Here is a 12,381-nt window from a genome sequence, read left to right as displayed (position 1 = left end):
TTGTAGTTTTGTTAATAAACTTTTTTTATTCCTTTTAAGTTTTCAGCCTGTTTTTCTCTTCTCCTAATCCATATCTCACAGCAAGAAATAAGTTTTCTGGTGAATTTTTAGCTAATGCTTTAAAACCACCACAGCTAGGTTATCTACACAAGTAGTAATTTCACTAATAGTATCAAGTGATAAGAATGGTTAGCTCTTGAGCACTGTTTCTGGCTTTGACATTCATTTGCTGTGCCTTGTTAACATGCTACTCAAACTGTCAACCTTGGTTAACCTTAGTTTAAAAACTAGTTTAGTTTATTCAGTGAAGATCATATTTTGTATATTGGTTTGAAGATGAAAGACAGGAAAAGAGTGCTCGATATTACTTTTAAACAAATCTTAGAAAGGATGTTGCTCTTCAGCAATTTCTCAAATTGATAGATTACTCTTAGGATGTTGTGATTTTTGGCAGTACCTTCTTTTGGACTCTCTTAGCCTAATCTGCCTCAATATACATGAGACTTCTTTAAATCTCAGTTATAAACAGAATCTATTAAGTTTCGAGCAACTGATTCTTTGAGCAACATGTTTTTTTGCATGTATTTGTATGTATCTATGCATTTTGTCATCATCACCCATTGAAAATGTAAGCATTTTCTTGCCTTTTTCACCTAACGTTCTTGTCAGGCTGTGTATGCAGGTCACTCACGTCATGCATAAGGGAAACATAATGATGCAAATATAACTCTGCATGTTCCTTTAACAGACAGAAACTTCAGTTGTACAAAATAGTTTCAGCAGTTGCACTCAAAAATCTGAGGCAGCTAGATGGAATCTAGGTCTTAAGATTTGAATTTTCAGTGTGCTCTTGTCTCACTATTTTTTTTTTCCTCCAAAAAATAAAAGCAATTCTGGTCATATCCATCACAATTCATCAAATAGTTTAATCAGAAAATTTTCTTTTAGGGATGATGTATCTCATAAAAAGTTGCATTAATTATGAGGACTTAATTTCTCTGCTTTTCTCAAACCCCAAAATGTAGAACATCAGTAATTAATAATCTGGGCTGATTATATAGCACAACCTCTTAATACATATTTCTTTTCCTTCTGTTTGAGTTGCTCAGCAGTTCTCATTAAAGAGTTCCAAATATTTAAGATAAGGAAAGACTTTTTCTAATTAGTTAGTAAGGTTAATCCTGGAAGGAAAACATGAGTTCCTTCCTCATATGAGGATGAGATCACATCTCAATGTGAGATATGAGATCACATTTCTGATGTGATCAAAACAGCAAAGTGTTATCTACGGAGTAAAAGAATATTTGACTTAATTTGAGCACAATAGTAGGAAGGTTGTTGTCAGGAATGGGAATGTCTTGGTTTGTAGTAAGATTTAATAGAAATGTTTAATGTTTTATAACAGGATACAGCCTTTGGATACCAACCTGGAGATGCCTTCTGTGTAATATGTCCCAACAATGTCTGTGAAGTGGAAGAGCTTCTTCACATTTTAGGACTTACTGAAAAAGGAGATGACTTTGTTTGTGTAAAAGTCAAGCAGGGCACTAAAAAGAAAGGTATGGTATGATGCACTGGTCATGGACCAATGCTCCTTTCTGTGTTGGTAGGAGCTGGTGTGCGTAGTTTTGAACATTTGTACCTTCAGTATGGCAACACAGTTATCTTTCCATGCAGGCGTGTTGGAAGTCACAGCTATGTGTTAAAAAAGAGGATGCATAGCAATGTCGATGAGTAGATGAGCTGTTGACTGGGAATTGCAGCCTGGCATTTGCATTCATCCATCTCATTCTTACTGTGTTCCTTCATGTTTATATAGATAAGGCTTTAATCACAGAACCTTACAATCCCCCACTTGAAAGTAAATCTCCTTGTACAACACTGAGTGTCAATCTGTTTTACATCCTAAAAGGGCTGCACTCCTCAAGGACAAGCCTTAGTGTTGTTGCAAGGTGCCTTTTAATGGACCTGTAGGTCTATGGATGGCTTCTGCTAAGTCTTATGATGCCATGCTTCAGAAAGAGTAGATGCAGGTTCCAAGTGCCTGTGTACTGTCTGCTGGACCGTATGAATTACTCCATTCTTGCATTGCACTTGGTATCGTAATAGTGCTGCTGAGTTGTGCCTTTATTTCCACAGGATGGTGTAGGGCTCTTTGTTGTTCTGGTTTAGAGCTAAATTTGTTCTCACTGTGAGATTCCCTGCATCTTTGAGGGCTGCACAAGTTGTCTCTTAAGTGTGAGATATGTGATGCCGCTTTTGTGTATCAATAGATGCACATTTTACTTTTTGATTTTTTTCTCCCACTGAACTAGGAGCATCTTGTCCACAACACATCCCTGGAAGAAGCACTCTCAAATTCATTCTAACCTGGTGTCTGGAAATAAGAGCAATTCCCAAAAAGGTGTTCATGTGTTTTTTTTCTTCTTAAGAGAAATTAGTAATTCTATGCTACAAGATCTCTTACAGATCTGTCCTTGCTTTGTGTGTAGTTATGTTATGTCTTGGTGAATAAGGATTGTCAGTTTGTATGCTACTGTTTGTATTTTACTCTGAGAAATGTCACTTCTGCTAGTTTATCTGGCAGACATTCCTGCTCTGTGGTATCTTGATTCATGACAGATCTGGAAATAAGTAGAAAAGTATTAGATAACTTGGTGCCAGATAACTGGGAAGGCTGACAGAACCCAGCTCCATAGTAATTTTAAAGTAAACAGTCTTTTTAATCAGAGGGAGCCAAATTTTTCAAGTTGTGTTGCTAAAAAAGACACATGTTGTATGTAAATGTGCCACAGTGTCCTTTATATTATCTCAGTCAGTCAGAGCATGGTGCTAGTAACCCTGTGTGGACCATTAATTTTAGAGCTGGAGTCGATGATCCTTGTGGGCCTCTTATGATTCTCAATATTGTGTGACATTTAAAGCTTTTCTTTAATATTTCAGTAATCTAGCAGAATTCAAAGAAAATTTTTTTGCTTTTATAGTATTTGTTCTCACAACATGTATTTTCTTTTCATTTTTGCATGTAAAAATACAAAGCTTCTAACTGAAAATGCATCTGTATTTCTGGTATTGTCAAAACATATTTAAAAAATAACTTGATATGAAAGATGAAGCTAAACAATTGTGTGGCTGGGTCTCTGAGGGAAATCAGTTTTTGGGTGGACCTTTTTACTCAATTTAGAGGGTTTTGCCACAGAAGAGAATCTTCCTGTTCTTTCAACCTTTTCAAAACCTCATTTAATGGTTTTGAAAATTTGTCTTAGCAATAAGAGTAAGCAGAGAATACTGGCTGGGGAATATCAGAGAAGCCAGTTTTTATAACCTGTCTGTTGTATTGAGTCTTCAGCCTAAAAGGTGCTTTATGTTACTCCATACTCCAAAATATTGTCTGGAAGCTCAACAGTTGAGCACACATTATTTTCCAAGTATTCCTTTATGTAGAATGTGTCATCTGATTGTATTTGCTATTTTCTATCATTTTTTCTTTATGCACTGTGTCTATTTCCATCTTCCTTTTTTGAAAAAAACTTGTAGCTATTTACATCTGATCTTCACTTTATGTTACAATGTTCAGTTTAGCTTTCCTATAAGAAAAGTTAAATACTACCAGTATGTAGGCATAAAATATAGAATAAAACACCACAACAACATTAACAAGACTCATTTAATACCATACATTATTTATACTCATACCTCTTCTAAGATTTTTGTTATTTCTTTCCTGGCTTCTGTGACTTAGCAAATGGTATTTTGTCTTGAATTGTGTTATGGAGCTGCCTAACTATAATGTAAATGGGACAATAAGAACACCTTTCAAAAACCTGGAATTTTGGGGGGAATGGCTTGTGTCTGTTTTTTTCTCTCTTCCTTGCTCAGGCTAAGGTAGGGTTTTCTGATGTGGTAGCTCATTGCAGACATTAGAAGAACTATCAAAAAAAAAAAAGAAAGAAAGTGTATTATCCATTAACCTAATTCCTGTCCCCAGGCATCCCAAATTTTTCCCAGTTTTGTGACCATTTTACCATATGGACAAGTTTTTTTACCCTTCAGCTCTTTCCTTTCTTCCCTACAGGCATTTTTGCGAGCTCTTGTAGAGTGTACCAGTGATGCGGGAGAAAAACGGAGGCTTCAAGAGCTTTGCAGCAGACAAGGAGCCTCTGATTACAATAGCTTTATTAGAGATTGTAATGTTTGCCTCCTGGATTTACTTCATGCTTTTCCAAGCTGCAAGCCTTCACTTAGCCTGTTAATTGGTAAAGGACTGATTTAGAATTAATTAGATTTGGTTTCTGAAAATGCATTAGACTAAATGTTCAATTTCCCAATAAAAGGGAGTTAGTTAACTGCTTTAGGAATATTATCATTTCCATAGTGATCAAGCTGGAACTCTTGTTGGGGAACAAAGCTCTGTTCTACAGTTTGTAGTCTTTAGCTTTCTTTCTGCAAACATTTAGGTTCATACCAATGCTTTGACTCTGGATTACTCCTGTACAAAAAAAGTAAGCATAAGGTGCTTCCAGGATTAGGGTCTTTATTAATTGCTTACAATTAAAAAAAGACATATTTTTACAACTCCAAATTCCTCTGCCTACATGGTCTTTTCTTGCACTTTTACCCGTTAAAACAGAGTGGTTTTCCCAGTATATTTGTATTTATGTTATGTCTAACACACTCACTGGGTTCCTGATATAAAATACTGAAAGGATGAGACTAAAACTCTAACCATGTCAAGTACATCTGAAATTGCTGGCAGTTATTTTTCAAATTAAAATCCAGAATTTCTTAATATGTTTCATAATATGAATCATAGAAATTGCTTTCTGTGTTCTTGTCCACCCTTACTCAAAATTACTGAATGGGTTTAGTGTCTTATTTTAGTGATTTCACTGCTCTACCTTGTCTTAACTCTGCCTAGCAACTACCTTATATAGGAGACCACCTTTAAAATATGTCAGGGTGTGCATGTATTGGCAAAAAGGGTAGTTCAGCTTATGTACATACATATACATATATAAATATAAATGTGTGTGTGTGTGATATATATATATGGGTTTGTTTGTTCAAAACATGCCCTGTGAACTCCTGTGTCTTGTTTTTTCATCTGAGTTTTCACAACTTCGCATAGGTAATCAGTGGATTGAAACTGAGCTGGCACATCTGCTTGTAGGACATTATATATAAGAAACTTTCAGTCAAGTATCTCCATTGTGAGAGCCATTGAGCTCATAGAGGAAAGATGGGGAAAATTAAATTTCAAGCTTCACCTCATCTGCCAACTACTGGCATCTTTTCTGTACACCTTACAGTTACTTTTGTTTGACAAAGGACCCCATAAATTAACTGTTATTGTCTCATTGTATAGGATCTCTAATTGACATTCCACAAAGTCTAAAACCCATTCAAAATAGAGTTCAGGTCTTAATTGCTTGTTTCTGAACCACAAACACTGAATAGTACTAGAACAAAATTATGATTAAATTAAAATATCTTGTAATCTGTTGTAGTGTAAACACTCATTATACGGTATCTTCATTGGGTTGAATCAAATAAGTGATACATTTTTTTCCCTGTTCTTCAGAATATCTTCCTAAATTACAAGCCAGATCCTACTCAGTGTCAAGGTAATGAAATATTAAAATTTTATCTTCTTAGTTATTTAGGTATGGCGTTTTTCTCATATGTGTTTGTGTATGTCATAAGGTGAGGAAGAAAGAGGAGTGAAGGAGAAAACATGGTTGTGACCCTACTGCAAAAAACAAACTGTTTGACTGTTTCAAAGAATATTGTTTTGAGTGTGTGGCAAGGCTTTGGTAAAGCTCTCAAAAGCAAGCTTACACACACACATGAATTAGGCAGGAATTTGAATTGTCTTCTGTAGACACTGTCCTCTGAGTCCAGCCTTAAGACAATTTCTAACTAAATAGAAATATTATGCAGTTAGCAGAACGTTAAGAGTCTTGATTCAATTGAAATGGTTTGGGCTGCAAACGGACCCACTGCAAGACTGTACAACTTTCTTTCAGATTTTGGGTTATTTTTTTAATATTTTTGTCTTTGCAGTTCAAACTTGTATCAGCCAGGAAGGCTGTGCTTTGTATTTAATGTTGTGGAGTTCCCTGCTGGTCCCTCTAGACCAGTCTCACGGAAAGGAGTATGTACAGGGTGGCTTGCTGAGTTAGTTGCACCTCTACTGCACCCCAGTAAAAACTCTCTGGATACAGGAGAAAGCTCTTCAACTGAAAAGGTATGAATATTAGATCTAAAGTCATTAACTGTTAAATTTATGCATGTATGAAATAACCGTGGCTTTCTTCATTCACTGCTGTGATGTAGTGCAGGTGTTTTGGCAGTATACACCTTAATTTTGCAGTTCTACACTGTTTCTGTGTAACATGTCCAGAACTTCATTCCTAAACACTAAAGTTAAATTTTTCTTATCTATGCATACCTAAATTATGAAATTTCTCATTGCTGAAAGACCAGAGTTGTTTTCCACCCCTCTGTACTCCTAAGTGTATCTTGAAGATGTTTTTGTGGACTGAACTATCACTGTGTAATTAAATGGTTATGACTGTTTGCATCGTAAGAGAGAAACACTTGTTCATTTCCAAGAAACAGTGGCAAGTTATAGGGGAGAAACTATAAAACTCACACTTCTTGTCAGGTCTTCAAGAGTTTGCAAAGACCAAGTTATTGAATATGATATAGGGGACACTCATCTGTGTTTTTTCTGATGTGTATCAGTGATTGCAGATCAAGCACAGTTGATATTACTGGGAGAAGGTACTTTTTAGTTTTTTTCCCCTTATTTCATTTTTTGGCAGAGATTCTGTGTAATCAATTGATCTCAAAGTCACTAGGTCTAAGCTAATTATTAAAAAATTGTAATTCTACTATAAAATTTATATGTGTGATACACATATCTTTTCTCAAAAAGAACTACTGGCAGCCTAATCTATATTTGATTATGAAAAATGGAAACAGGAATAGAATTCAGCTGAAAGAAAACTGTCCCAATAATCCAGGGTGTCAGTCAGACAAAGTGGGGAAAAACCACCGTAAAAGTTATCCTTATTTTTTCAATGCAAAGATTAATATGTGCATCATATATCTTATTCCAGTGTTCACATCTACTATTTATTTAAAATATAATTGATTTAGAATTAATGAAAGATAAAACAAGAAAAAGAAATGGCTAAAAAGAAATAAAAAATATTATCACAAAATGAGTCTAGATAAAGTTTTAAACTATTTCTGTCTACTGTACAAGCTAGAATTTGGGATAAAAAAATGTGCAGCAATGCACATAGATTGCAGAAATATATGGAATAACAATACAAAATAGATGAGCGTGGTCTTATGCAAAAATATATTTGATTAATTGAATACACTTTACAGTATAAATTTGTTTACCATTTGCAGTCTGTTTTGAAGGAAGGATCAGTTTGGAATCATTAATATGGTAAACATTCTTCTAACTCAAGTGTGGTGTGAAGTGGATATATATAAGTATTGTTCCCCACCAGCAAGAATTATTCTATTTTTTTATCATCATGAAATATAGATTATATTGGCTGTGTCTTAAAGGATAGGTATGGAGCTCCTATGAAAATTTGACTTCTTTTCTGACACAGATATGAAAATTAGAATTACTGAGATTATATAAAACATTTTCCAAGATCTCTGAGCTGTTATGTGCCTCCCCTAACCCATACGCACTTTTGGAAATTATGTAAAACTTTTATGAGAATTGAGAAAGCAGGCTCTTTACCAATAGGCTTAAATTCATTATAAACAAATCCTGACCTCCCACAATTCAAAAAATTGTTGAGTTGCCTTTAATAGCAATAAGCTAGTTTTACTTCCCTTGGAATGCCAGCACCAAACTTTCCATGGATTCGGTAACATTATTCCCCAAATTTGTGGTGCAATCAGTTTTCATATTCATAAACTCATGCCTGTGTGGTTTATCCTGGTTTTCTTCCAGATGGATTAATCAGTTTGTAAATATAGTGTGATTTTGTTGGGGTTTTTTCCCTCCAGAGAATTCTGTGGGATTTTATTCTAAATGTCCATGGCATTAAAGATGAACTCTGAAGCTCAAGATTTGGAAGGGTATGTGGGTGCATACACTCTGTAAATATCCTTAATGTTCTAAAAATGTCATGGTGTTTTTATTGAGTAAGAATACCCTTCAGTTATATTTTATCTAATTTAATTTTAGATCTGTATTTTTCCTCGCCCAAACAATGCTTTCCACTTACCTGCAGACCCATCTGTGCCATTCATTATGGTTGGTCCAGGAACAGGAATTTCACCATTTATTGGTTTCCTACAACATAGGTATGTACCAAGTTGTTACCTGAAGAGCAGCCTTTTTATGTTGAGGAGAAATACAGCCTGAGGGTTTGAGTATAAATCTAGGGATTTTTTTGTCCTTTTTGTAATGGTGGTGTGCTGATTATAAGCAGTCTTAATCATTTTAAACAAGCATTGCTTGTGTACTTATTTGTTTTTCAAAGTAGTAAAACTTACATTTTCATCTGATTGTATTTACTCTTCATAGTAGATATATGAGGAATTGGGTGAATTGCAGAAATAGTAATAAGAAAATAAATTCTTTATGTGTTGCTGGTGGAAGTTCTGTAAGAGGATGATAGATTTTATAAAGTGTTGATTGGCTTAACTGTGTTATTCAAAATCCAATTCCTTGAGAAGTGGTATCTATATTAACAGGTATGATGAATGTCAAGTTTTCTCCCATATTCTGTTATTTCTATGTGGTTTACATTTTGGTGTTTTAAGATAAGGAGCTTGGCACCAGAACCTTCAGCTCAGCAGTAGTCTTGGTGTTCGGGAGTTTGTGTGTGAGGAAAGGTGGATTTTTTATTTTCCCTCTCCAACTCCAGCAGTGTAATTTTGCAAGGCAAAGAGATGTTTGTTCAAAAAGTGACAGCACATCACCAAGAATATGTAAAAACTTGATCATTCTGAGGAAAAGAAGAACAGGAGGAGTGAAGGATTTGGGTGAGAATGGTTCTAAGTTTTAAGGGTAACCAACACATATTCCAGTGTAACTCATTAGTTCTATCAAGGTAATGGAGTTTCTTGGGTCCTATAACAAATTTTAAAACATTTTATTTGAGACAAAAGTGAAATTTTGATATGATATTTCTAACTTCATGCTTTGCTTTAACCAAATCATTGTGTATTTCTTAATTTTGATTCCCAAATATTCCTTTACCTCTCAAAAGTATTTTGCATTTTATTTTAAAGTATAAGTGAAATCTCTCTCTCACAATGTAACTAGAAAATAGCAGGTAAAACTCCTTTAAAATAATACTTCCAGCATTATTTCAAGAAAATGAAATATTTTTTTCTGATGATGTGGTAGGTAATAAATTGTTATTCATAAAATCTAGCAGGTATCTACAGCTAAATGGAAAGCCTTCCTAAAACTGCTGAGTTTTCCTAGGTGGTTTTACATAGGTTCCATTGAAGGATAAAAGGTAGTGATCTCTTTATTCAGCAGTCAGGATTATTTTGTGAGGCGTTTGGATGTGTCAGTATTGACTGTTTCAATATGAAACTGTGGCCAAAAAAAAAAAAATTTGAAAATTATTGATCTTGAACTGAATAGTCAAGAAAATCAAACGGGGGTTTGACTTTGATTTACCTAAATTCTTTAACATTTCTGCCAATCCAGAGGTTTTTTTTAAAATACTATTTTAATGAAAATTGGGTTATAGATATTTCAGATTCTGCATTTGATAAAACAGGATTGGATTTTTTTTTGTCTCTAGGCAAAAGCTCAGAGAACAACATACAGACTGGGTATTTGGAGAAACATGGCTGTTTTTTGGCTGTCGGCATCAGGATCGAGACTATTTGTTCAAGCAAGTTCACTATTTAGCATCCATTTTGTATTCATCAGGCAATGTTCATCTCTGAGCCATTGCTAACAGGTTTTTATTACCTTTCAGAGATGAACTCCAATGTTTTCTTGAAAACGGTACTTTAACTCATCTTAAGGTTTGTTTCTCAAGAGACTCTTCAACTGCGGAAGTGACCCCACCTAAATATGTGCAAGATGTCCTTAGGCTGTGTGCTAAGGAAGTTGCCAGCGTCCTGCTGAAAGAGAGAGGTTACTTCTATATATGTGGGTGAGTAGAGTGGAAATGGATGGTTCAGAAAGAGAGTAGGAGAAATTTGAGGTTTTAGAAAGACTTAGAGTTGGCTGAAAAAAAGGACCATTATGATGCTGAAAGAGCCTTCCTGGAGAGCTAGACTGTCATCCCTGTGTCCACTGTTTTCCAGTATAATCTTGAAATACAGCTTGTAACCACACAGTTCCACTGATTGTTTTAGTTGCTTATTATTTATTTTCCTTTTTTTTTTTCAGCATTCGATTAAATTATAGGAGGTTTCAAGCCAATAGATTTCTCTTTAGAAAATGAAATATATGAATAGATGTGATGAGAAACTGCTTATTTGTGAGACAATAGCAGTCTTTTGCTGTGTTTCAGGTTTGGGTGCTCCAGAGTGCTAAAGCTGTGTCATAGTAATACATTTTACAGTGGGAGGGTTTGTTTGTGGATGCTAACTTACCTGGAGGATCAAGATTTTTAGAAAGTTTATTGATAAATGGACAAACTGTTTGAATATAAGGCCCAATGTTAATGTCTTCTCTGGCATTTATAAATGTCAGCTATTTATATTAAAAATAGCATTATTAATAAGTGAGGAGTTTGGTAGCAATTTTTGTTGTTTTTTTCTTTAATATTGAAACCGTGTAGTGATATAGGAATCCAAACTCATTCAGTGAGTCCAGTTCTTTCTTTTAAAGAAACCAATTATTCTCTGAGAGCTCAACATTAGTTATGAATTACAGCATGCTGAAAACAATGTAGTTTGATTGAGAGAAACCCTAGTTAATGTCCATGCTCAGCTACTGGAAAACTCTGAGAATCATGCTGTACAACATAAAAGCTGTATTTTTGTTTGGGATCTTTTAATGATTCTTTCCTATATTGTCCTGCCTCTGAAGCTATTCATAAGTGGAAAAATACACTATTGCGCTTTTGTTCCTCTATCTTTTATTTTTCAGAGATAAGAAGCACATGGCTGATGGTGTAAGTGAAGCCATAGTAGACATTTTAAGCATGGAAATGGAAGCTGACACATTGGAAGCAATGAAAATACTTGCCATGCTTCGAGAAGCAAAACGATATTTGCAAGATGTTTGGAGCTAAATGCTTAGCTTTTTCTGTATCATTGTAGTACAAAATACTTCCTTTTACACATATGTTCTTGATTAAAAGTTACCACCAAAAGTTCTGTCAGTAGTCGCACAAAGGTTAACTTTCTCTATTGACCTTTCCAACAGGAACATGAAACCTTTGAAATGACAACAAGCCAGGCTGGCCTTTGAAGTGTATGGTTTTTGGTTTTTTGGAGATGTTTCATAATGGACTGTCTCAGTGCCTTGATTTTCTCCCCTTAAGATTGGGTTGCTGTATAAACTAAAAACTTACGCACTTTTACAAGCATAATGGTATATTGACATTACATCATGTATTTTTTCCTATAATATATACATAAAGAAGCTACAGAGTAATTATGTTACGCACTGATCAGTACATCATGAAATACATTACTGACTTACCAAGATTTATGTGAACACTTCCTAAATACTTCCTGAGACTGCTTATATTTTTTCTTCTTGCACAGTGACAATAACTGCCAAAAAGAATGAATGTCCAGGATGTTGCACAGAAAGGTTGGTGAAAAATTTCAACTCCAAAGTTTTCTTTAAATAATAAGCTTTTTCATCACATCATTATATCATGTCTCAAAATTTGCAACACACCATTCTAATGCTTATTAGATCTTCATAATTATTTTGAAAATGTTTTCATTTCCATCTCTGGTATGTTTGTGATTTAATTTATGAGCAAACTCACCAGCTGTGTTGAATTTGATTGATGGAACAATATTGCTCGGTATATATTTTGTCAGATTACTTAATTAATCTTCTTAAATTGAAGACACAGAAAATATGGTGTTTAGAAATTAGTTGCCCTTACATATGGCCGCCTACTGCAAAATAAAGTGGCTGAAAGCAAATTATTGAAGTGTCTGGTTGTCTTTCTAACAAGGGACATTTGGATAAAAATAGATGGAAAAGTAAAAGAAAGTCATTCATGCTTCTCTTCAGAACCCTGTCTTCCTCCCTGTGGTTTTTCTAACTTCTAAACATCCATGTTGTTTCCTGGATTCCATGTCTTGATTAGAGCTTTAAAGATAAACACAAAATATGAGTGAATATTTTTAGACAAATCATTATTTATTTCCTGGGGGGAATTGTTGTTTTGTTTT

The 12,381-nt window shown here is 34.6% G+C and overlaps 1 protein-coding gene across 6 annotated transcripts in view; it reads left to right on the top strand.

Moving 5' to 3' along the window:
- MTRR (5-methyltetrahydrofolate-homocysteine methyltransferase reductase) overlaps positions 1 to 12,129 on the top strand; it is a 40,599-nt gene extending 28,470 nt beyond the window's left edge. For 4 of the 6 annotated variants that reach the window (XM_058831661.1, XM_058831658.1, XM_058831657.1 and 1 more), the window contains 9 exons: positions 1,406 to 1,559; positions 2,316 to 2,404; positions 4,076 to 4,256; positions 5,582 to 5,624; positions 6,064 to 6,247; positions 8,228 to 8,346; positions 9,807 to 9,899; positions 9,987 to 10,166; positions 11,111 to 12,129. In XM_058831661.1, the coding sequence (XP_058687644.1) occupies positions 1,406 to 1,559; positions 2,316 to 2,404; positions 4,076 to 4,256; positions 5,582 to 5,624; positions 6,064 to 6,247; positions 8,228 to 8,346; positions 9,807 to 9,899; positions 9,987 to 10,166; positions 11,111 to 11,255 (1,188 nt within the window). In that variant the 3' untranslated portion in view covers positions 11,256 to 12,129. Of the gene's footprint in view, positions 1 to 1,405; positions 1,560 to 2,315; positions 2,405 to 4,075; positions 4,257 to 5,581; positions 5,625 to 6,063; positions 6,248 to 8,227; positions 8,347 to 9,806; positions 9,900 to 9,986; positions 10,167 to 11,110 lie in introns of those variants that run through there. The other 2 variants (XM_058831659.1, XM_058831662.1) reach the window with 2 other exon arrangements.
- The last annotated feature ends 252 nt before the right edge of the window (positions 12,130 to 12,381 follow it).

Source organism: Poecile atricapillus, chromosome 2, assembly GCF_030490865.1.
Source record: "Poecile atricapillus isolate bPoeAtr1 chromosome 2, bPoeAtr1.hap1, whole genome shotgun sequence".
In the NCBI taxonomy this organism is placed as follows: domain Eukaryota; kingdom Metazoa; phylum Chordata; class Aves; order Passeriformes; family Paridae; genus Poecile; species Poecile atricapillus.
This window is presented reverse-complemented; position numbering and strand designations above follow the sequence as displayed.